The sequence below is a fragment of the Neophocaena asiaeorientalis genome, unplaced genomic scaffold (genome assembly GCF_003031525.2).
Source record: "Neophocaena asiaeorientalis asiaeorientalis breed wild unplaced genomic scaffold, Neophocaena_asiaeorientalis_V1.1 scaffold177, whole genome shotgun sequence".
Taxonomy (NCBI): domain Eukaryota; kingdom Metazoa; phylum Chordata; class Mammalia; order Artiodactyla; family Phocoenidae; genus Neophocaena; species Neophocaena asiaeorientalis.
In genome coordinates, this window is record NW_020172779.1 from 5,723,629 (window position 1) to 5,750,156 (window position 26,528).

Consider the following 26,528-nt stretch of genomic DNA (forward strand, 5'->3'; position numbering starts at 1 on the left):
TGTGTTAAAACTGCAGATTTCTATGCTCTTTTTCTGGAGGTTCCAGTTCTGTGGGTCTGGGGTGGGCCCAGGAATCTGTATGTTTAATCAGTGACTCACTCCCTCCCCATACGGGTGACCCTGTGCCCTGGATGCTGGTACACCCCCTCCCTACTTTGTCCCTTCAGTCTAAGAGAGCTTGCTCAGCTCTGGGTGGTCATATCACCCCTGTTGGCTTCTCAGCTCTTCCTTCACCAGTATAACCAATTTCCTGCCTTTCATTGCCTCTGTTTAAAATGCCCAGAGTAGTCTGTTTTCCTGGTTGGACCTTGAATGACATCTGTCTGCAGGCTGGATTTTGATTTCCTGTGGTTGGAAGCCATCCCCTCTGCCTGGGTTACGTAGGGCAACGGAGGGACAGCTGCACCACCTGGAGTGGCACAAACTCTGTCTGATTCCCAGAGTGCCTGGAGCTGGGGTCCTCTGGCTCCACTGGGACTGATTAGCTCCAGGACCTCCTGGAAGAGGAGGGACACTGACTTCCCAAGGCCAGTCTTTAGTCCAGTCCTTCCCCCCCACCAGTCCTCTGGGCTCAAGTTCATGTCTCTTCGGGACAAGTAATTCTAAGCTGAAGGGTTACAACATGCAATTAGAGCACTGTCTACATGGAAATAGGGAAGGTACAATATTAAAGCTATCCAACTCTTACAAAGAGGCCAACAGAGGTCAACCGAGGTTCCCTTGAAAAAAATGAATTCTCTGCCCTTTGGTCATAATTGGAGGGTAGTTTTCCTCTCATAAATGGTGCCTCATGATTTCTGCAATCTAACATACTGACTGAGGCAATCATTGTAAAGAAGAATTTTTCCATCTGGGAACCAGAAGTACCTTGGGGAACTTATAAGGTACCATAAAGATCATAGTTGAAGAAATTCTAGACATCTGTTTGGCCCATTGATGGTAACCTGCAGACTACAGAAATGCTGGAGAGGAAAGTTGAGAAGCGCTTTCCTATCTCCTGGGTCTTTCTTGTGTTCTTTTTCTCTCTTCCGTTCATCAATCCATTCATCCATATATCCCTACATATATACATCCAATGACTATTTATTCAGTACCTGCCCTGAGCCAGTCACTGATGAGCAAAAGCAAACATGGCCAGTGAACTCAGGGAGCTAGAGGGAGAGTCAGATGTTAGTCAAATAAAGACACAAATAAATGTAAAACCATCACATTGTAACAGCTGTAAAAGGGTGATACATGGAGACTCAAGTTGGGGAAGTTCTGGGTTTCTTTGGGCCTTGATGAAGGGGTGATGAGATATAGACATCTTCAGTGAGGTATGTTTTTCTCTTACATTCTTATATCTTTATAGATTGTGAACTACTTTAACATACATTATCTCACTTTATTTTCACATCAATTATGCAATGACAAGATTAAAAAAAAGAAGCTTGAGAATTATTGTAGAGAAGCTAATATAGATGAAAACTTGAGAGAATGGGCAAAGGGGCAAAGGTAAATTAGAGAGGAAAAGTGTTTTCAAGTCTGTTCTTCATTGACCAAACAGGTGTCCTCTAGCCCCTGAGGGAAAGAGCCTTGGCCATAAGTAATAACAGTCCCCAAAAGCAACAGCTATAATTGCAACAAAGGATGCTTTTCACATGTTCTGAGTGTGAAAAGGCCCAATGGTCCTTCATCTGGTAACTCTAAGTCATGCTCATTCATTTGGATGACCTCAACTAAAAAAAAAAAAGCAATATGGTTGTTTTTGCATTCTAAATTTAAAACTATATAAAGTGGGAAAGAGAAAATTTCATTTACTGAAGACTCCTAGCTTCAGGAGAAACACGGGTGTCTTCCAGTAAATATTAATCAGCTTGACTGACTGGTTAGCACATTTACAGGATGATCGCATTAGTCATGATGGGATAGGTTTAATGTGGTATCAAATGATCCTGGTATCTCAGTCATCCCACATAACCAAACTTTATGAAAATAACATGCTATATGTCCATAAAGGGTCCCAGGTGGGTAAGGTGGGGATCTGCTCATGGAGTCACTCAGGAAGCTCCCCCATTTTGTACTTGCATCTCCAAGAACACATGTGCCCATCACAGCCTCAGCCCGGAAGTGTGCACATCATTTCTGCTCATATTTCATTAGACAGAATTAGTCACAAGGCCCAATATAACTATAAGAAGGCCTGGAAATTCAGAGGAACAAATGGACGCGGTGAGCACTACTGTCCCTGCCACTATAATCTATTTCCAAAACTCTACAAAACGGATCCAGGAGAGGAGGTCCTATCTTTGCCACAATTCTCCAAACCATATCAAGGCACAGAATTTCCTTTAAGCTCTTGTTTTTGAGTCTTTACAGAAAAAGAGAGGAGAATGAGCTCCCACCATGTAGCCAACACTTTATGGGATGGATACTCTGAATCGGCTAACTCAGCCTCATTATACCCTCTCTATAATGTAGACTGCTTAGAAAAACTTACCCACCTTTCCCGATTCTGTTGCAGCTAGGGTTCTGGAGACATATAAGATTATGCCAGATATAGGTTTTATATATTCCCATGAGATTTGGGAGGTGGAAGTGAAGAGGAGGACAAACTTCTAATGTTTTAACTGCCACTGCTGGCAAACAAGGCTGGCAGCATCAAAAGGAAGAGGCAATGGCAGCTGGCTTGGAGCTGTGGTGTCCAATCACCGACTTTCTATGTGTCACAAGGCAGATGCAAGGTTCCAGCATCTTTATTCCAATTTCCTGACTCCTGGATCACTGCTCTGGTGCTATATAATTTCAACAGTTTCAGTGGCAACCTCCTGGTCCCCTACTTTCCTGAGTATATCAGTATTATATAGTTCTGAGGGTCATTAAGGGAGACCCATTCCAAAGGCTTCCCATTTTTTGTAAGCAGTGAATTCCTTATATTAAATCCCTCTCTGTTTAAGTTACCTAGGCTGGTTACTATTGCTTCACTGTGATGTGGCGGACATTTGCTAAATACTGTTATATATATATAGGTTCTTCTAACAACTTTCTAAGAACTCTTAATTGTTGAAATGAGTAAACTTGTACTTTCAGGGAATCTAGGTTTGAGCTAAAATAACTCCAAGCATAAATTTGTTTGAAGTCCCATGTTTTGGCTTTAAAATTCATGTGAATGAACTCCATAATAAATTCTATTCTCCCAAAATTCAGAGAAGAATTCATGCTCCTGGAAAGTACACTTCTTCATTTACTGGTCTTATATATTCCCTGATAAAACCTACTTTATCTTAGAGGCTATGCATACATCATTTTGAGAGGTATTTAATCTGTGTAACAACTCTGAAAAGTAGGTCTTATAATGCCCATTTTATAGATGGATTAACTGAGGCTTAGAGGGATAACATAAGATGTCCAAGATCCAAAGAGCCAGGATGTAAACCTAGGTCCCTCTGCTTTCAAAGGCACAAGCTCTTTCCATTACAACCCACAGACCTGGAGCAAAAACTCTCAGCTGCTCTGAACATTGGTTTGTAATGGAGCTTTGGTTAGTTCATTCAGCTCAACGCCCGTATGTTTAGTTAGTTCTTCTCTCCTCCACAGACATCAAAAACTATAAGCATCTGCCTGAAAATGGTGCATTTCTCACCTTATAAACACTATCGAACTCTTAGAGGAAAACACAGGCAGAACACTCGATGACATAAATCACAGCAAGATCCTTTCTGACCCACCTCCTACAGAAATGGAAATAAAAACAGAAATAAACAAGTGGGACCTAATGAAACTTAAAAGCTTTTGCACAGCAAAGGAAACCATAAACAAGACGAAAAGACAACCCTTAGAATGGGAGAAAATATTTGCAAATGAAGCAACTGACAAAGGATTAATCTCCAAAATTTACAAGCAGCTCATGCAGCTCAATATCAAAAAAACAAACAACCCAATCTAAAAATGGGCAGAAGACCTAAACAGACATTTCTCCAAAGAAGATATTGCCAACAAAGACATGAAAGGATGCTCAACATCATTAATCATTAGAGAATTGCAAATCAAAACTATAATGAGGTATCATCTCACACCCGTCAGAATGGCCATCATCAAAAAATCTACAAACAATAAATTCTGGAGAGGGTGTGGAGAAAAGGGAACCCTCTTGCACTGTTGGTGGGAATGTAAATTGATACAGCCACTATGGAGAACAGTATGGAGGTTCCTTAAAAAACTACAAATAGAACTACCACAGACCCAGCAATCCCACTACTGGGCATATACCCTGAGAAAACCATAATTCAAAAAGAGTCATGTACCACAATGTTCACTACAGCTCTATTTACAACAGCCAGGACATGGAAGCAACCTAAGTGTCCATCAACAGATGAATGGATAAAGATGATGTGGCACACATATACAGTGGAATATTGTATATTCAACAGCCATAAAAAGGAACGAAATTGAGCTATTTGTGATGAGGTGGATGGACCTATAGTCTGTCATACAGAGTGAAGTAAGTCAGAAAGAGAAAAACAAATACCGTATGCTAACACATATATATGGAATCTAAAAAAAAAAAAAAATGGTCTTGAAGAACCTAGGGGCAAGACAGGAATAAAGACGCAGACTTACTAGAGGATGGACTTGAGGATATGGGGAGGGGGAAGGGTAAACTGTGACAAAGTGAGAGAGTGGCATGGACATATATACACTACCAAACGTAAAATAGACAGCTAGTGGGAAGCAGCCACATAGCACAGGGAGATCAGCCCAGTGCTTTGTGACCACCTAGAGGGGTGGGATAGGGAGGGGGGGAGGGAGGGAGATGCAAGGGGGTAGAGATATGAGGATATATGTATATGTATAACTGATTCACTTTGTTATAAAGCAGAAACTAACACATCATTGTAAAGCAATTATACTCCAATAAAGATGTTTAAAAAGAAAAAAAAGAATTCAAAAAGAAAAGATGGATGGAACATAACAGAAGACTCTGCACATCCAGAAAGAAATGACTAAAATACACATTCTATACTGCTGGTCACCCATCAACAGCACTGTTATAACTCTGTACATAGCCATAATGATAACAGATTTGTGAAGCCTGGAAACCGATGCAAATTGAAGTCAATAGGATCCTGGGATTACTGTGGTATCCACAGTATTTTGGTTTTAATTCCTACTCTGGCACATGCATGCGCTTTTTTTTTTTTTCTATCACTCTCCTTCTCTACATATATGACAGGTGGCTAGAGAATTCTTCCATCAGGATTTATTGGAATATTTCTACAAAACTGTATGTGGCCTTGGTAGGAGTCTACCCCTTCTTAGTGATTCAAGTCCTGTCTCTTTCTTTCCTGGAGAAATCAATCTAAAGATACTATTTGCAGACTGACCCAGTTCTTCAGACTGTCAACTACTACAGATGCGGTATCAGACAGAAGTGTATAAAATCACGATGGGGTTTTCATCTACCTAAACAGCTATTTTATACTTTCGAACTCAATATTCTTCCCAGGGCTTTCCCAGCACTTAATAAAACTATCTAAAAAATTCTTAACATATCTTCATGACACTAAAAGACTCTCTTGATAATCTTATTAGGGTTGGCTATTTCTGCACCAGAAAAAAAGCTAAATGGGAAGGGATTAAGTGCCTACTATGTGGCAGGTAACTAGGCACATACCAAGTTATTTAATTCCTAAAACAGCACATACATAGAAATGCTATCACCCTCATTTTATATATATATAAAAAAATTCAAAGAAGCTAAGTAAATTGACCAAAATCACCCAGATAATAAGCAGAAAAGCTAGCAATGGAACTCAGGTTAGCCTGGCCTGAAAGTCAATCATCTTTTCAAGATGACACAACACATCCAGTAAAAAAATATTGCCAGAGAGCTTGAGAAAATAGTTCCAAGAATTCTAACTTCTGGATCTAGTGTTTCATTTCCAAGTAACATCAGGAAACATTTTCCAATTGCCTGAATATTTAATAATACAGGAAATGAAGCACATTGTACTCCTTGGCCTTTACTGTGTGTTTCATAACAGAGGTAGAGGAGAGGGTTTTATTCTGGGGGGAAAAAAAAGCACCATATTCCAAGTCAAAGCGTGTCTATAAAGGGTAAATGATGTGGCATTTTAGATCAGAGCAAATGAATGTTTAAAAGATTTTGCAGTTTTGATTCCCACTGACCAACGGTTACTGCTCAAATGTACCCCTCTCTCCTCACATCTCCATCTGTCTATCTGTTGCCTTTTTATGGAGATTTCACTGTCAAAAGCAGCTTGGTATATAGTCACAGCATTGCTCTCACCTGCCCTTTCTCCAGCCCTCAGCTCTGTCATAACGGAAGAGGACACCCCCTCCAGACATCTGCCACTTTCCGAAGAGATGACAACAATGATCATCAAGGCCATTTCTTAGCTATGCTGCCCTGTCCACTCCGTTTCCCTGTCCTTCTGGCAGCTTCCAGCCTCCGTAAAATAAACTGTCTTTTTCTCTAAGCTTCTCAATTGTCATCTCTATATCCAGCTCGCATCACCGTGGTGAAAAGAAATCTCGATCAACACTCTAGACAGGGGCTTCCCTGGTGGCGCAGTGGTTGAGAGTCGGCCTGCTGATGCAGGGGACACGGGTTCGTGCCCCGGTCCGGGAAGATCCCACATGCCGCGGAGCGGCTGGGCCCGTGAGCCATGGCCACTGAGCCTGCACGTCCGGAGCCTGTGCTCCGCAGCGGGAGAGGCCACAGCAGTGTGAGGCTCAAAAAACTCTAGATGGGGCATAACACCATTTATTAAGCAGGAACCTACAAATATTGACTTGGGACTGTCCAAGACGTTTTTATCTAACAAGATCAGGAAACGAAGTGTTGGGGTCAACCACATTTTTCTTATAACTAGTATATAACTTGTCATAAACATATCAGACCTATGTTCAAAAAGGCAGAATGTATATACACTTTTGTGATTTTTTTCTATGTTTGCCTCCAGATTCATTCTCTGCCCTTCTCTGCCTTGCTCTGTGCTCCAAGATGTCAAACTCTAACTAATCATTCAGGCTCCCTAGCTTCTGGCTCCCAGTTGCATGCAGCCAATTGGAAGCATCAACAGGAGATTCTAGGGCAGAAGAAGAGAAGGGCTGGGCTTCCCTGGTGGCACAGCGGTTAAGAGTCTGCCTGCCAATGCAGGGGACACAGGTTCGAGCCCTGGTCCAGGAAGATCCCACACACCACGGAGCAACTAAGCCCATGCGCCACAATTACTGAGCCCGCGATCTAGAGCCTGTGAGCCACAACTACTGAGCCCACGTGCCACAACTACTGAAGCCTGCATGCCTAGAGCCTGTGCTCCGCAACAGGAGACACCACCACAATGAGAAGCCCGCACACCACAGCGAAGGGTAGACCCCGCTCGCCATAACTAGAGAAAGCCGGTGTGCAGCAATGAAGACCCAAAGCAGCCAAAAATAAATGAAATAAAATAATTTATATAAAAAAAAAAAAAAACGAAGGGTTGAGGGTATTGACCTACCCCCAACCCTTCCTGGGCCACTGTGCATCTCCCAGGGTCCTCACTGGGCTGCAGAAACTTGTGCCCTCTGTCCCTCGGTCCCAGGAGGTAGGAATAGCTTCCTGCTGTTGCTAAATGCTGGGGGCCTCTCCATCCGTTGTTGGTTCCTTTAACCCAGCCCACTCTTCCATAAACAGTCCCTTCATTAAAAGCTCTTCAGTTAACCCTTCAAGACAGACACCTGCCAGGACCCTGAGTGGAATCACTGCAGTTGCCTTTCTATATTTAGCGAGTGATTTCTATGTGGTCTTCTAAGAAATGTGGCAAATGCGAAAGCAAGCCAAGCCATGCTACTGGTCCTCAGGATGCTTGTGAATCTAGGTAGGGACATAAAACCGTCCAAAGGTGTCATACTCACACTCTCAATGGAGGCAGTATCTCCAAAGGCCTAAACTTGTTCTAAGCCTCTACCTACCCCCAGCCCTGTACCAAAACATACGTGTCCTCAGTCCCGTTCACTCAGGGCCAGTGTAATCATCTAGGAAACAGTGGCCAGGTGTGTGGCTCTGCTTCCATGGATTAGTTCTGGGCAGCTTCGTTCCCCTCATCCCTCCAAGCCCATTTTATCAGGAACTCCTGCAGATTCTCTTTCTTAAAATCTCTCAAATTCGTCCAACTTCTCCTTAGTGCCTCTGTCCTACTCTGGTAGAAGCTGGGATTATTTCTCACCTCCATTTCTGCGAGAGCCCTCTCACCGCTCCCCCAGCCTCCAGTCTTGCCTTCCGCTTCCAGCCCGTGCTTCACCGTGAGGCCCGAGGGATCTCTGTCCTGTTGTTCCACTGCTCCAGACCCTCCCAGGATGAAGTCTAACCACAAAATGGCTTAGCTCAGATTGTGACAACCTTTTCAGACTCTTTTTTTTTTTTTTTTTGGCTGCTCAGGTCTCAGTTGTGGCATGCGGGATCTAGTTCCCCGACCAGGGATTGAACCCAGGCCCCCTGCAATGGGACCACGGAGTCTTAACCACTGGACCACCAGGGAAGCCCCCTTCCAGACTCTTGACACAGTCTTCTCATTGACTGCTCCAAAGAGACCGATTTCTTCCAGTTCTTTATCAGAACTATGTCTTTTCTTGCCTTGGTGCCTAGACTCATACTATTTCCTTTGCCAAGAATCCCTTCTCTGCCTCCCTGCAGTGACCTTTGGCCTGACTAACTTCTATTTTATGATTCAAGTCTCAGCATAGACATCACCGCCTCCAACAATCACCCCTTATTGCCTGCACCCACCCCCTCCAAAACCAGAACTTTGGAGTAGGTAGTTGTCCCATGAGACAGCTTCTACAGCATCCTTTACTTCTCTCGTCACCCTTCCGTAGTATTGTTTTGTAATTGCCGGCATGCTTGTACCTATTTCCCACCTGACAGTAAGCTGTGTCAGGGCAAGAACTCTGTCACTGCTGCCGCTTCAACATCTAGCAAAGAATGATCAAAACTATCTATTTAAAAGTTGAAATTAAGAGAAGGAAGGAAATCTCAACCTGGTTTAAAGGACTGGCAATGTCAAAATTCCTATTATTTAGAAACAGAGTATCTCTCAACAGTCACAGGCTCTGTATATCCAAGTGGGTGTTGTTCTAAATGTGTCTGCAGCTCTTCGTGCCCCAAACCCATCCTCTACTGAGGAGAATAAAATTCCACGCATGCGTCAAAGGACCAAAGGGCAGGGACTGCTCTGTGAACCTCCCTCTCTCCCCCTTGTCCCCATTGCCTGGTAGGTGATGCCTGCTTGAATAGAGAACGCCTGCATGAGAGCATTGGAGTTATTTTCAGAAGCTTCATTATCTCAGCTGGAAATCCTGGGGCGGCTTTTTGCAAACCAAATGGAGTTCAATTAATGAATCAAGAGCAAAGGATCAAGACCTAAATATTGAGAATCAACATTAGCAAAAATCTCTCAGCACCCAGATGGTCAAGTTCAATGTCCCAAAGTGCTCTCAGAAGAGGGGAAACTGAGATTTTCCTGGAATGGTGTTTAGAGGCACAGGAATGGACTAAAATGAACTCATTTTACTGGTGTATTGATGAAATCACAGAACCATGCTTGGCAAGTCTTCTCCTCAACTCTTTTTCTCAAGGCTAACTAAGGATAGTTGAATTCCCTTTTGTAACTTGCTTACCATTGCCAGGGAAGCTTTACTAATTCATCTCCCACTGGTTAAAAATGGATGATAATTAGGATGAATACAGTCCTGAAGTGTATCTATGGAGGAAACTGATTTTCTTAAAAATAACAAGGCTATGAAAATGTTTTTTAAGCTCATTGAAATGAACCTTTGGTGCACTCTGTTGTATACAAAGATGCAAATCATGTAAGGGTTCTCACTGGGAAAAACACAGTGGCTTGGCCACCCATGTTCATCTCCCCTCCCTTAAAAGATCCCAGGAAAAAGACAGTAAAATAGGTATAAAACCCACAAGAAAATAAGAGGCAAGAGTTCAATGCATGTGTGAAGGACCGACAGCAGTGGAACCAGGTAACTGACTATAGAGTCAGAGGCAAGGAATTCCTCTTAATTCCCTACTAAGAGGCAAAGAATTTACAATTTGAAGGGCTGAAGACAGGATTTCAGTGAAGTGTGAGCCCCTTGGCTCTGCAAACCTGCAGGGGCTTGGAACCTCCAGAGAGAGGACTGGGGATGATGCAGGGCTCAAAACAAGGGTCCTGTGTGAGGTCTGCAAGCTGAGTGGTGGGACAGTGAGAATGCTGGCAGAGGGAGGTTCTCCACTTTTCCCACCACCCACACCCACAGAAAGACTAGATGGTTCTCCCCTAAGTAACTCAAACTTCCAAACACCAACATTTGCAGAATCAGAAGGGGTCTCTTAGGATGGCTGACTCAGCAAGCAGCAACTGTGCATGAATTCTCAACAATGATTAAGCCCCACGCCTCACACACATAGGTTCCAACAGGCTTCTTAGTCTCTCCATGTAAAAAATGAACAGATAGCAATGGGTCACCAGCCATTTGAGGAAAACCTCCAGCAAGGAATATGAAATCAAAACAAGCAGAAAAAAGGTAACTGGAGAAACAAAGAGCACAATGAAAAATAAACAAAACTAATTAATAGTCTACAAGAGGGGCTTCCCTGGTGGCGCAGTGGTTGAGAGTCCGCCTGCCGATGCAGGGGACACGGGTTTGTGCCCCGGTCCGGGAGGATCCCACATGCCGCGGAGCGGCTGGGCCCTGGAGCCATGGCCACTGAGCCTGACGCCTCCGGAGCCTGTGCTCCACAACAGGAAAAATAAAGTCTGTTTAAAAATAGTCTACAAGAAGTAAGAGAAAATATGGGATCCATAAAACAAGAACAAAATTCTCTTAAAAAAGAACATTCAGAGAACAAAAGGAGCTAAAATATAATAGCTGAAATTTAAACAAGATATTTTCATGAGAACGGTCAAAAAATGAAGTAAAAAAAATATGGTGGAAATATCAGAGAAAGAAACAGACTTAGAAAATCAATCTAGGAGGTCCAATATCCTTCCAACACGGGAGGCACAGAGAAAGAACAAAGAAAACAGAGGAGAATTGTATCAAATAAATAATATGAGGAAATTTCCCAGATCTCAGACATGAGTCTCTGGATTGGTTTACAAACGGGCTGCAGATTAATGATAAGACTCCATTGCTTTTTTTGTAAAACAAATCTTTTAGATTTATTTGATTTTTAAACTATCTGCCTTTATTGTTTTTTGATAAAATTTAAACTTTCATTTAAAATAACTTTAAAAAGGGAGCATCTTACCTATTTTCTTAGGTCTGTTTTAGGAATGCTATGAGGCATGCCTCCTTTGTCTCACTATGTACACTTAAAAACAATACAACTGATTAGGACTTTATTTCCTATGTCAGATTTCTGACTAATTCAGCCCAATCTCCCTGAATTTCTCCTTCCCATTATCTGTAAACAAATTGTTGAAATAATAGTATATATTCCATTTCCTATATTTCCCAAATGCAGAATGTGAGCACAGTTGAAACAAACACCAAGGCCATCTCTTGTTTTATGTATATTCTTCCTACAGTAACAAAATAGTTCACTGGGCTTGTCTGAGTAAGAAACAAGAACAGAGAGCAAGATAGGTAGAAGGATGGATAGATAGATAGATAGATAGATAGATAGATAGATAGATAATGTGCTTGATAAAGATGATAAATAAGTAGATGGATAGAGAGACGGCTAGATAGATAGACAGATAGATAGATATAGATAGATATGTGATTGATGAAGATGATAAATAAGTAGATGGATAGATAGATAGACAGATAGATAGATGAACGGACAGGTACAGACAGATGAATAAGCATGACCAAAATCGTGCTCTTGGTGGTAGAGGGAAGCCCACACTTTCAAATGAAAGTGGTAGATCATCCAAAGGTTAATACTCAAATTGTTTGTTTTTAGTTTTCAACATGATGGTAAAGTTTAACTTGTTTTTCTAAATAAGTTGAAAAAATAGAACATTGACTTTTGTTCATGATACACATGGCCAATTACAAGCAATTCTGCAGCCATGAGAGGAGGCTTCCCGTTCCAGCACAATGGTGGTCTACACAGATTCAGAAACCCTTCTGCTATGAACACCTAGATATGCTGGATAAGATATAAGAAAAGTTTGCTTCTTTATGTTTTAATGTAATACTGAGCTTGCAAAAAAGAAAAGGAAACTCCCAGGTATAAAAAAAAAGGGTACAAGGGCATTGAAAACCAGGAGGGTGAATATTCAGTCTGACAATGAGGCATCCCTGATGAAACGGGGTGGAGTGGGGTGGTGTCAGAGAGTGCATCAGGTAGTGGTGGGGGGCTGAGGACCGTCTTGATACATAAATGACAGCTAAGGCTGCGTGAGCCCAGGAGTTGGGAAACTGGAACTGAAGTTTCTGCAGAGAGCCAGACGTCTCAAAAGGCTAAACCCCTCTGTGAAAGAATGTCTTAAAAAACAGCCTCTGCTCAACAGCTTGGGGAGATCACCTGGAAACTTCTCTGCTGGAAAAAACTCTCCCCACCCCTCTTGCACCCAGGAATAAGGATATTTTGATCGAAAGCTGCATTTATGCCATGGTTATGCTGCCAGGAATTAGAGGATATCTACGTTAAGTCATCTAATCATCACAACAATCGTATGTGGGCAGTATTTTAAAGCACATTTTATGGATGAACCTGGGAATCAGAGAGATTAGATAGTGTGTCTCAAGTTAAAGGGAATAAGTAACAGAATTGGGATTCAAACTCACATTTTCTAACTTCAATCTAGAGTTTTATTCATTGATATTAGTTAACCTGGGCCTCTGTTTTAGATATTTAAACTGTGTCCACTTACTACAGCACCAATATAATTGATTTTTCATTTTTCCTTTGTTTCCAAAATGTAACATCAGTCATGATCTGCTGGTGGTATTTTCAGTTATGAGGCCACCATGATGTGTCCAACCAAGAGTGAAGAAAACCGAACCAAGAAAATACATGTTTTGTGAGCCTCTTAACAGGAGAAACACTTTTCATACGCAAGAACTTACTGTGGAAACAAGGTGGTTATAAGTACCTCATGAATCTTCTTTCTGGATGTACTACAGGAGAGGATTTTTCACTAGTATTCTAAGTTTAAAGAGCATAGTTTAGAATTCTACGTAAGATATGGGGGCGGGGGGGGGGACAATAATGTGTCCCCAGACAGTGGGAAAAGGAGAAAATAAGGCGAAACCAGTAAAATGATTACTGTTCCGCTGGGGGGTCACTAAAAGACCATCTGTTTATAAATGTGTAACTAAAGTATTTGGGATCACCTAAAACTCTGAATGAGGGGATACTGGAGCAAATTCAGGGAGCCAGGACTGGAAAATGATATAATTTGATCAGCAAAAATTCAGTCCACTGTTCTGATCCCCATCAGGTATAAGATCATGTGAAATTAAGGGGACAGTGGAGAGCCACTTGGGGGAACCCCGGGCCATTTACACACAGACCAAAGGAGATGGGAGTCTGAGTAGAGCAGAAATTAACATAACGGCCACGTGGCAAAGCTCTTCTGATGTAGGTAAGGACAGCTTCCAGCTTCCTCATGGAAAATATACTTCTTATGGTCGACTGGCATATCTTATACTGATAACCTTGGTGATAATCTAATTTCTCACATAGTTGGCCTACATGGAGAGAATGCATTGCTTAGGCTGCCTTGAAAGTCCACGGTGTTTTTGTTACTTGGAGTTCTGGTATTCTGCTTATTATTTACATTTGTCTTCTAATACGGCCTACCCCTAACGGGGAGACACAGATCCTCCCATGCAGGTGTTTACATCTGTTTGACAACTGCACTGCCCGTTACAAGTGAACCCTAGTTTGCTTGGTTAATATGAGTCCACCCCTTAGAGATGGATCCAACATCACTGTGCCTCTAATTAGGTTCCTGATCCTCTGTGGCAGAAGCCTGGGCACTGGATTATGGGGATATCACCAAGGGCACTTTGTGGGAACAAATCCATGGGTCCTATAGGATTTACGAGATCCCATCCCTCTGAATCATGGTGTGATGAGCGGAGCTTTTCCACTTGAAACCACAATGACGCTTTCTGTGCATCTTTCACTTACGTGCTGTAACTAGAGATGTGCACTGTTTTTCAAGAAAGATTGTGTGCTCTGTAATTTAACCATGAAGATCTACAGTGGGATCTGTTACTAGTACACAGAGTCATGAACAAAGCTTTGTATACCACCCACTGCATTGGTCCATCTGCTTTCAACGGGCTTGGTTAATGAATTGTCTTGGTTTAAATTTGCTGAGCATGGCAGAATAGAACCGTGCTTTTTCTTTTATTTGCAAGAATATTTAGTAGATTTTTTTAAAAAGAAGTTTTTGAAAAGGTAAGAATAGCAAAACTGGGCAGATAAATATGCCATTTATCATTTATTAACATCGTATATTTTTGAATGCCTGCTTTGTATCAAGCAATGTTCTAAAAGCTGGGATTCTTATTTTTGGCAGTGTGTGGATTTTTCTTTAACTTTTTATTTGGAAATAATTTCAAATTTACAGCAAACTTGGAAAATTAGCAATTGTGCCAAGAATATATGTGTACCTACTGTTAATATTTCCCTCCATTTACTCTATCACTTGCTGCTTACCTCTCTTCATAATAATTTTTAGAAAGCTGGGATATCAAAGTAAAAGCATGGGGAATCCCAGACCTCAAGGGTCCTCTGGCTTTAAGAACTGGGTAATCATGTTAGGAAAAAAAATCACAAGTCATTATAAAGGATGCTATCATGAATGGATCTATACACAATGTTTAGCAGGACCTGTGCTACCCCTGTGTTGAGGCTTAAAGGGTGACTAGGAAGCTGTCACGGTGGCAAGTGCAGGGTGTGCAGAAATTGTTTAAGGGTTCCTGGAGCATAACGGATGAGATGCAGAGGCGCTGGACAGTTAGGAAAGATCCAAAATCTCATGGGGATTTTATGCAATACTGAGGAGTTTCATGATTAGCGAAGGTGACGGAAGCCACGTTGACCAAATGGATAAACTTTGAGTGTTTCACACTCCCTTAACTAGCTGAGAGTAGGGTAGATGCTAGGGGATGGGGGAGGGGCAAACTAGAACCTTGGAAGCATCCAGTAGAAAATATGTCCCAATAGTCCAGAGGACTTGGGATAGTCTGGGCCTGGACTAGGGCAGTGGCCATGATGGCAAAGAGCTGACTGTGAAACACAGGAGATATTTACGAGGTGGCAAAAGAACTATTGTGATCATTGACAACCAGCACTAGCAGTGACATATTCTTGTGTATTCAGCGCCTGCTGGGTGACCTTTTTTACACAAAGAGCAGCAATGCTACCTGCTGTTCTATGGCTGTTTCAATTTGAGAATTTGAGAAATTGAACATTAGAGCTTTTTTTTTTTTTTTTTTTTTTTTTCACAGGCCTCTCATTGCAGTGGCCTCTCCCGTTGTGGAGCATAGGCTCCGAAAGCACAGGCTCAGCAGTCATGGCTCACGGGCCCAGCCGCTCCGCGGCATGTGGGATCCTCCTGGACCTGGGCACGAACCCGCGTCCCCTGCATCGGCAGGCGGACTCTCAACCACTGCGCCACCAGGGAAGCCCGAACATTAGAGCTTTTAATGCAAACTATGAGTAGCTGTGTGTCACCAACCGAGGGGATTAGCCCCAAGATGCTGAGGTTTTAGCATCCAGGAGACTGTTAATTCCTGGCCATGGTGCTTACAGTTCAGGTGAGCTGTTCTGCCAGGCGCTAAAATCGGAAGCAATGGGGTGTCATGTTTAAGAAACTGAGCTTGGTGCCAGCCAGGCCTGGGTCTGAATCTCAGATTTCCCGTTGGCTTCAACTCTTGTTTCTGAACCAAGTTTCGTTGTCCATAAAATAGAGATTAGAGTACTTACGAGCTAGGGTTGTTATCGGGATTAAATGAGATACTTGCTTCACACCTAAGTGGTGGAGCTAAGATTCCACCATAGATCTAGCTGACAGCAGAGGCAACACTCTCCCTTTCAACTTCTTTCCCTTTTATATTTAATATTTGCATAATTTTCATTATTTTTTAAAATGGTACACTTTCAGTTTCTATTTCCCTTTTGACCCGAGTTATTTATTTCAGAGAGAGCTTTTGAAACTCCATGAAGAAAGGCTTTCTGTGCTTTGGTTTAGTTATTGATTTTCTAGTTTTATTCCACAATCATCAGAGGATGTTGTTTGTATTACTTCTACCTTATGGAACTTACTGCATTTTTTTGTGACAGTCTATGGTTAATTTGTGAATGTTCTATGTGGATTAGAAAAAAAAAGTGTACTCTTTATTATCAGGGTACAAAGACTGTGATGTGTCCCGACATCCCTTAATTATGTCATTTGGGTCTTCTGTATCTTTGTTTATCTTTTGTCCAATTGCCTTGTCTTGGATTGAGAGTAGCATTGAACTACCTAATTTTAGTATGCTTCTATTTCTTCTTGCATTTTCTGCATATTTTGCTGTAAAGGTTGCTGCTGTGTCACCTGATGTGCACACATAACTGCTGAATTCTGTTCCTTGTGAACTCTGGCCTTTAACATAAACCAGTTCTTCTTTGTCTTGTTTTGTGCTTTTCAGTCTGCACTTTACCCTGTCACATATCAAGATCAAAATTGATGCTTTTTGTTTTTGCTGTTAGTTTGCATTTGCCTTATATAATCTGCCCAGCCTATATTTTTGGCCTTTTAAAATCACTTTGTGTTAGGTGTGTCTCATACTCAGCACAGAGTTGAATTTTGCAGAGTCCATATTTCTGACTGGTACATTATGCTCTGCCCGGCACGTGACTGGAGTTCCATAAAATATGTTTCTTTTTTCTTTTCTTCTTTTATTCAACCAGGGTCAGGACTCAATTAAACCCCTAGTCTTTTGGGGTTTTTTTCAGTTTTAATGAGGTGTAATGGACAAAATTGTAAGATATTTAAAGTTCACATCATGGTGATTTGATACACGGGCACATTGTGAAAGGTTAATTTACTGTCAGCAGTTTTGTATCTGTTTGGACCAAAATCCCCTCCTGGACCCTCTGGCTTAGCTGGATTCTCTTTTGCAGTCTTGCCCTACTGGTTCTCACACCCCAGCAGGACAGGCTTTCCCTTACCACCTAGGAGGCCCTATATATACTTATCAATGGTCAACTTGAAGAGCACCGATATAAAAGTTTAAAAATGGGAACTATATTCAATATCTTGTGATAAACCATAACGGAAAAGAATATGGAAAAGAATGTATATATATGTATAACTGAATCACTTTGCTGTGTAGCAGAAATTAACACAACATTGTAAATCAACGATACTTCAATAATATAAAATTTTTTAAAATGCATCCTCTCTACTGGCTTGACAAAATGAAGCTTCCAATATTTGAACTAAGGCCTGATATCTCCCCAAATATTCTTTACAATGTAATTAAATGATTGGGAGAAATATGATAGCATGTAAGTCCACCATTGAAAGGAACCCTAGAAATCATCTACTCACACTCTCTCCCTAATGTATTAACCACTTCTACAATATTCCGAGTTTTCTAGTCTCTGTATTTTTCTGGGAATGGTAAACTGACACTGTCACCCATTCTATAGGCATGACATTGAAGACCAGTTGTATCATACATCAACTATATGACCATAGGAACTTACGTAAGCCCTGAGCCTCAGTTATTTTTATCTGTAGAGTGGGGATGATGTTAGAAACTCAGAGGACTAAACATGATTACAAATTCAAGGACAAGGCAGGAAATGTGAAGACCCAGGCAGGTAATTAACTGAATCCCCTAAGTGTAAGGCAAAAGGAGTGACTAGGAGAGTTCATTCCCTTTTCAAAGGATAAGACTCTACTGGGCTCCTACAGATGGGAGGCCTGCCTGCAGCAATATAGGCCTAATGATATCATTAGATCTTCTTATTTTTCTAGGAAAGGAGAAATCTGGCTTTTTTTTTTTTAATAAAGTAATTTCTTATAGCCCATGTGAAAGTTGCAGAAACCTTTTTTTTTTTTTTTTTTTTTTTTGGGGGGTGCACCATGCAGCATGCGGGATCCTAGTTCCCTGACCAGGAATTGAAACTGTGCCCGCTGCGGTGGAACCACACAGTCTTAACCGCTGGACAACCAGGGAAGTCCAGAAATCTGGCTTTTTAATGTGAAATTTTCTGACTATTCAATGTGGCAACTAATTCAAATTTCTTTGCAACCCTAGATAGACCACTAAAAAAACATATCTGTGGGCTGGGGACACCTAAAGGCTGCCACTTTGCAGTCTCTGGGTTGAAGTAATTAGCATGCGGCCCAGCACAAGACAGCCACTGGATAAATTATGAATTCATCAGATCTGAAACCTTAGACCTCAGACTCTTGGGAGAAAGGACTTGTTTGACTGAGTGGGTAAAAGCCCAGGGAAGAGGAAACTCAGGAACCAGGATGTCAACTGTAGGCCCAGGAAAGTGGTAGAAATTGGGGGGAGGGGAAGCAAAACAGAGAACGGGTGGGAATGGACCATCTAAGAATTCTGCTTCCTTCCCAATCTGCCTTCTCAGATTCATCTCTTGCTGATACCCCCTGGCTCGCTCATACAATGGCTGATCTCTGATCCCTATGCAGACAGAACTGACGGGCGGGGAGCAGGGTAGACCCTGCAGCTGACTGGGGTCAGAAGGGCTAGCAGCTTCCTTAGCATAAGTTTACTGGGAAGAGAACAAAACATTTGGCTGTGAGCCAAGCAGGCAACTTTCTCCTCGCTCTTATTTCCTTTGGGTTTTCCCCATCAGCAGCTCGGAACCCAGCCAAATACATCCCTGTTGGGTTGGGGTGGGGTTGCAGCTGTCCCAATCATTTGTAAATAAGGGCCAGTAGAGCTGTTTCTTTTTCTAGCATTTGAATGAGGATGCAAAGGTCACCACCATTCCCCCTTCTCTGGCTCAATTTCTCTCTCTCTTCTCTACATGTCTTTTATTTTCCTTCCAGATGTATGTTTTCTGTCAACAGAGATAAAGGAAAACTTTGGGGGGAATAGGGACCCCAAATACTGGCTCATCTTGCCTGGATTCCTTCTAATTGCCATGGATTGGGTTATATATCTATCCTGTGGCAAAGATGTCATGTATAGGCTTTGGGAAATAGCACTCCAGGCTTGGATCGAGGCCGCTCCTTTTTCTCTCTTGAGGATAAAGAGAGCTTCAGAGCCAAAAAGTGTTAAGGATGCTCTCATCAAACCCTCCAAGTACACAGTTGAGAACACCGAGGCCCAGAGAGGCCTAGTTGCTTATTGTTACCTAGCATCAATAATACATAGTACTGGGGACTTCCCTGGTGGTCCAGTGGTTAAGACTCTGTGCTTCCAATGCAGGGGGCAGGGGTTCGAGCCCTGGTAAGGGAACTAAGATCCCATATGCTGCATGGTGCAGCCAAAAAAAAAACCCAATAGGAATAATACATAGTATTATATAGCTTATATTCATGGAAGGTTTTCCTGGGCTAAGCAGTTCACATGGATTTCCTCATTTAATCTTCACAACTCAACGAGGCATTGATTTCAACTATTTCCATTTTACATACGACAAAACTGAGGTTCAGTGCTCCGAGAGACTTGCCCAAAGTTACATATACTGGCAGAGGCAGACCCAGGGAAGACACATAAGATCCTGACTTCACTGATTCAACTTTTTCCAGAACCAGAGCTTAGTATACAGATTCTTCATGAGGATAAAAGGAAGAAAAAGAAGGATGGAGGAAGAAAGAGAGGGAGGCCTAGCTTGACATATACATTCCTGCATCGTGGTCCTTTCAGGCTATTCTTTGGAAACCGTCCAGTGTTTCCAGAACACAAGTACAACCTGATAAAAGCTCTCTTTCAACCGCAGAGGCCAAAGAGCAGCGAGATACGGAGGAGGGCGTTAGCCATCTTTACCTGTTCTCAGGGTCAGCCAAGGCCATGCTCCGAGTGACGAAGCACATCTTGAGAGGGATGCTTTTCCGGTCTCTATGGAAGGAGAAGGACTGCGATGACAGAGGATCTGAGGACCCGCTGCCTAACCGAGGGGATTCTGGCGGAGGCGTTTCCCACCCGATCTCGGATACTGGGGAGCCTTTCTTCACGTAGGGTGTGGCTTCCCGCATATACTTCACTGCAAGCAAAAAGACAACAGTAAGCACTTTTCAGTACATCAGGGCTGAATTTCTGGAAAGTCTGATGGCATTTTTGAAACTTGTATTAGATAAGCTCTTAAACAGAGACTCTTAAAATCTGAACAAGATTCAGAATTTCTATTCCTTAAATTATGTACCAACGTGGTTTTTAGAACTTGCCATCAGGATAACCTGAACTTGAGAATTACTCTCAGCTTTTTTCAATTATGACAATTTCTATCTTTTCTGATTATGAGGTGCATTCTGGGAAAGAGGCTAAAAAACAAATGGGCAGAGAGTGAGAAAGCATATCTTAGGCTAAAAGACACACAGTTATTCAGTATAGATGTAGGGAATCTGGTGGCCACATTAACTATCCACGTCTCCATTATTCTGTTGAGACTCAGGGATAGGCTTTTCAATTTAATAGTATTAAGAACATATATGCAGGGACTTCCCTGGTGGCTTAGTGGTTAAGAATCGCCTGCCAATGCAGGGGACACAGGTTCGATCCCCGGTCTGGGAAGATCCCACATGCCACACAGCAGCTACGCCCGTGCACCACGACTACCAAGTCTGCTCTCTAGAGCCCTCAAGCCACAACTACTGAGCCCGCATGACACAACTACTGAAGCCCATGCATCTAGAGCCCATGCTCCGCCACCGCAATGAGAAGCCCGCGCACCACAATGAAGAGTAGCCCCTGCTTGCTGCAACTAGAGAAAAGCCTGTGCACAGCAACGAAGACCCAACACAGCCAAAAATAAATAAATAAAATTTTAAAAAATTAAAAAAAAAGAACATATATGCAAAGAAATACATAGAAGAACACATTTTGTAATGGTAAAAATCTGTGATGGCAAAAACATTACTTGTATAAGCCAAAAACTAGAAACAACCTAAATGTCCATTAAAAAGAAAGAGGACAGGTTAAATAAATTGTAAGACGTTTATACATTCATTAAAAAAAATGAGATAGCTATAGAGGCGTTGATGTAGAAAAACCTCTAAGATCTATTAACAGTCTAAAAAAACTTTACAGAACAGTGCACATACTGTACTCATTTTGTGTATAAAATCATAGATATTTATCCTCGTAGAGCTACAACTATTTCTGGATAGAAATCCAAGAAAATGTTAACGGTAGTTAGCTCTAGGAGTGGAACTGCAAGTCAAGACGACGGAAAAATAGACCTTTACTATTCATTTATTACTCTTTTATACCATTCTCATGTTTAGCCATATGCATATATTACTTTACAAAATTTAAAGAAACAAAATCGTTTAAAAGCTGAATGGAGCAGACTAAAATTCTGCTCTTTGATATGCTTACTAAGGTGGTATTTGCCAATTCTAAATTTAAGCATTTGGTCCTTAGACAGCTTTCAAGTTGACAGGGAAACTGGATTCTTGGAATATGCAATATAAGCTTCCATATCCTTCTCTCTGTCACTTACATGGTAAGTCCCTTAGAGGTATTTGTTATTACAAATGGCAGTGGATTGGAATGGGTGCAAACCAGGGGGCACTTCCTCCAGATCTCTGGTGATTCAATTCCACAAACTAGTGCCTTCCCTGTGTAAGACTTGGACTCAGGTTCATGGAGACTGCAGGAATAAACAATACATGGCTTCCATACTTAAGAGTTACAAAATCATGGCTGACTGTAGTGGATGCTGTTGGTGTCCTGGCAGATCCTTTTCAGCAGCTAGGGCACCTATATCCTAGCTGCTGTGTGTTGGCTGAGAACAATTCTTAGCTACTCTCCTGCTCTGGAAAACTGCTCTTGGACCATCAGAAGCCGTCAAACCTGGGAGACTATAGAGCTGCTGCCCGATTCCCCAGACAGAGGCTCTGCTTCTAGGGAACCCCACCTAAGACAGTCGCATAAAACAAGTACATAAACTGTGGCATAAAGCAGAATGAGCTATAATAAGAATAAAGGACCTTGGAAGAATTCACCAGACAAATGGATCTAGGGGCTTGAGTGACAGGTTAGGTTTGCAACACTTTAATAAGCAGACCAAACATACCCACATGCATGCAATATGGATCTATATATTGGAGGACCCAAACTAAATATCAAAACCAGCCACATGAATTTAAGACAGAGGAGATGTCATTTAGCACCAACACATATTTAAAAAGAAGATTTCAGAATTTTCATTGAATATAAGTGCAACTGGGAGAAAACAGCTCCATGGTTGCTGCAAACCTGTTAGCACAGGTTGCAGTAACAGAAGAAGAAAGGTGATTCATGGACAGTGTATTTCAAGGAATATTGTTTATTTCTGGGCAGTGTATTTAAAGAGGAGCACAGACATACCTACAAACAAATGCAGAAAATTCAGTGGGACAGAATTAAGCTGTCTAAAAACTGAAATAAATAAATTCTCTTTTGAAGGTACTGAATTTCCATCTCTAAAATGCTTTTGCAGAAGCTAGAACTCTGCTTAGCTTTGTATATTGTAGACTTTTACTTATTGATATAGGGGAAATTCAAGTATCAGCTGAGATTGAAGATTCTACTTTGATTGTATTATTATCCTTCTGGCTGGAGTAGGGGGTGAGCATTGTGGAGGGGAGAATCCAGGGATGCTTCACGGAGTAGGTGGCATTTGAACTTGGCCTTAAAGGGCAGCTAGGACTTTTAAAAGTAGAGGTAAGAATAACAGTCCTTCTTTTAAATAATGTACTCTGATTTATAATTTCTATCACAATTCCATAGGAAAGGAAAATTGGACCTCAGTTTGGAAGGGGAATAAAGAAGAACATTTATCATACTCTTCATGATGTGTCAAGTATGAAATCAGGCACTCTTCCTTAGAACCTATGTTTCCTCTGAGAGCTTTAGATGTCATCTCTCCTTTTCACCAGTGTTGGGAAGATGGCTCAGCAAAATCCCTAAATGAGTCTTGAGATCTCTGGCACCCTCAGAAAATAAGATTCAATTTCAAGGAAATAAAGGATACTAAGAGATTATCATCATTGCTCCTAAGCAAGATACACTAAGATCACTGAACTATTTCCACATCTATCCTGAGGAAGAACTAGCAACACCACCACAATCCTGCTTCAAGTTCCTTTGTTTAGGAGTCCTGCTTTCTTTTTGATATTTATAGGAAGTGGAGAAACTTGTTCTTGGGTATAGCAACAAGAGCAAAAGAAAATTGTCTTGGATTTGTCCAGAGGCTCACAATTTCTGGCCCAAGGGAAGTAATAAAATTGTCAGACTATCCCTTCTGAGGGACATTACAAGTAGTTTCTACAAGATTTGGCCATCAGTTATGAGCATAATTCTACTGTCAAGCAGTGCCCTCTCCAATCACCAAGTGAGGCCTGAGGATAAGTCCCCTCATTCAGACAGTAAAAGCACTGCAGCCATGTCTGGGTGTTGTAAAGCAGTGCCTCTAACAGGAAATTAAGAGTGTGTGAAAACTTTCCGTGGTTCTTTGTGCCTTAGTGTCCTGAAATGCCTACACATTGCAATCAAAATAATGAATGTGGTCTAATTCAGGGAGGGTAAGATGTTACCTAAGACTAGATTTGACAGCAATAGGTGCCCCGAATTACAGTGTATTAAATAATATAGAGGTTTGCTTTTACCGAAAGTCTAGTGTGAAAGAAAAGGGCTGCTAGGGCAACTCTGCTCCCTGAAGTTTTTAGGTCCTCAGGCTTCTGCTCCTTTCCTGCTCTATAATGCTAACCTGCCATCTAGTGACCCAAGAGGGCTGCTTGGGTTCCAGCCATCGTGACCAAATTCCCATCGTTAGGAAGAAGGAAAAAGTCAAAGACACACTACCCTTCCTTCAGGGTCACTTTTCAGAAGCTGACACACTATCTACTTACAACCCATCAGCCAGAATTTAGTCACATGGCCACTTCTACATGGAAAAGAAATTTACTCTTAACTCTGGACAATTCTATGCCAACCTGGCTAAAAGTTGGTGGGAGGGGAGGCTATTACTGTGGAAGAAAAAGAGAATAGACATTAAGGGACAATTCTTAGCTTTTGCCACAGGGAGATATCCCTAACCGTGCCAGCTTAACACAACTAGATTTTATAAGACATAACCACAAATAAATGTATTGGAGCAATCAGTAAAAAACACAAGAACTAGGTTTCATGAACTCTGATAAGTGTTTGTTGTGTACTAACTCACCTGAACCTCACAACAACCCTAGGATACAGACATTGCAATCATTCCCATTTTACTAAAGGCTGTGCAAAAGAGAGAGAGAGAGTAACTCACAAACTCAAGTTAGAGTGCAGGAAAGTGGCAGACACATGAGTCAAATCGAGGCAGCCTGGCTCCAGAGTCCTTACCTTTAACCATGAAGCAATACTGTTTCTCGCACTTTTAAAAAAATTAACTGGATGAGTGTGTGTGTGTGTCTGTGTATTTAAGCCAACGTTTTCACGTACAGGGAGAAAACATCCAATTAAGAGGCTATTTGCCTATAACATAAGAGAGCTGGATTTTGTAAGGCTGAACTAATAAACTGGCATTTCAACAAATGCCTTTTAAGGCACTGTCATATGTATAATACAGGGTTTAACCTGGCAGAACTGAACAGCTAGTGTCTGCATAATTAGACCGCCATGTGCTTACAGACAGTAATTTCAGGCAAAGAACTGTTGAAACTGATCAAGAAGCAGCCAGGCCCAGGCTCAGGGCACCTCATAATCAGGACTAATTAATAAACCATGCCCTTGCTGGGCATCATGAATTAAAAACCATGGCTGAGCAATTAAAATTCCAATCTTCCCTTACAAAATAGGGGGAGAAGAGAAATGAGAAGTGGTCTCCAAACCAATAATGCACCAAGTCACTTTCAATATGTTTCCAGTTTTTCATCTGAAAGATGCACAGTTGTGAAGATTTCAAAAGAACATTCAGGAAACCCACGTTTGCAAAGGCCCCAAGTTGCCACAATTAAATCTTTGTTGAGGCCAGGTGACAATTTAAAGGAAAAGCACACACAGGCTACTAATGAGGAAATGCTTTAGGCAAATCCAATCAACTCTCCTACCAGGCTGGTTTCTGAAGAACCAGCAAGTCCCTCTGTTATGTGCAAGTTTTCTTCTTAAAAATAACAACAAAACAACCAAAAAAGGGATTTCCAGATTACAGGAGGAAAAGAAATATTTCACTACTCTAGGGGATGTGAACATGAAATGTACATTTTCTAATGTAATTAAGGGGAAAAGGCATCAGCTGGAGCCAAGAAACCTGAGTATTTGGACCTTCAGTGAAACTTGCAAATTGGGGACAAGTTGGTGACAATGGGGTTTGCTGACTCAATGTAATATGCAAGAGACTTCTCTTAATGCCATTTCCTGGGTCATCTTAGGAAAGATGCAGAGGGAGATCAATATTTCCAAAAAGACCAAGAAATGATGAAAGAGGTAATATAAGCTTCTCAGAAACTATAGCTAATCTCTCAGGAGGCTGAGCGGTGAACTGGAAAGAGAATTGACCCTGGGAGTCAGGGACCTGGTTCCAGTTCCAGCCCTGTTGCTAACTACCTCTCCAGCCCTGGGCAAGTTATTTCACCTTCTAGACCTCATTCTCCTCACATGTCAGGGGTGGGAAATAAGGCTCCTACCCTTCAAACATTCGATGATCCCTTGGGAAATCGCTGTTAAACATTTAACATCACTGTTAAAATGTGTGCCAAATCCTTAGGCCTTAGGCAGATGTGCCTTCTGACTTTTTACCAAGCCCTATGGGCACCTGACAAACGAAAATAAACCTATGTTGAGCTTATATACTTAGGTTACTTTTTCTTTACTTTGGCACAGTGGCCTAGAAGGATCATTGTTTTCATTCATTTTCCAATATTTTTTTCACTTATATTTTGCCAGGTGGGTCCTTGAGGGTAGGATTTTCAGACATTTGAAGGATGACCAAAGGTTCGCATGAGGTCATAAGGACATTGTGGGTGAGGATGCTGAATTTTCATATGTGGAGTCAGGACTAAAATAAACTGGTTATGAATTTGCTAAGCCTCTACTTTAAAAACTAACTCAAAAATTACCCTATTTTCTACAGCAGAGTCATTTGAGGTGACCTGCCTTGACTCTTCAACAAAGCAAGCTCATTGTCACCAGGGATGACAGGTGGACCCAGGGCAAGTATCCTATTCCATGAGTCCTACAACCACCCAGAAGGATGCTGATTGGTTTAGTTATCCATTAACTGAACAAACATTTAATGAGCTCCTGCTATGGGCATGGCCTTTAGTGCTGGAGTTATTTCAGTGAACAAAACAGACTGGGTGCCTGCCCTTGAGGGGCTTACATTCCAGTGCATATGAGCAGGATTGGGGGGGGGGGGG

General features: G+C 41.8%; 1 protein-coding gene across 3 annotated transcripts in view; it reads right to left on the reverse strand.

Annotated features, from left to right (window-relative positions):
- SNTB1 (syntrophin beta 1) overlaps positions 1 to 26,528 on the reverse strand; it is a 217,179-nt gene that overhangs the window by 100,021 nt on the left and 90,630 nt on the right. For all 3 annotated transcript variants that reach the window (XM_024741010.1, XM_024741009.1, XM_024741011.1), the window contains exon 3: positions 19,969 to 20,185. In XM_024741010.1, the coding sequence (XP_024596778.1) occupies positions 19,969 to 20,185 (217 nt within the window). The remainder of the gene's footprint in view (positions 1 to 19,968; positions 20,186 to 26,528) is intronic.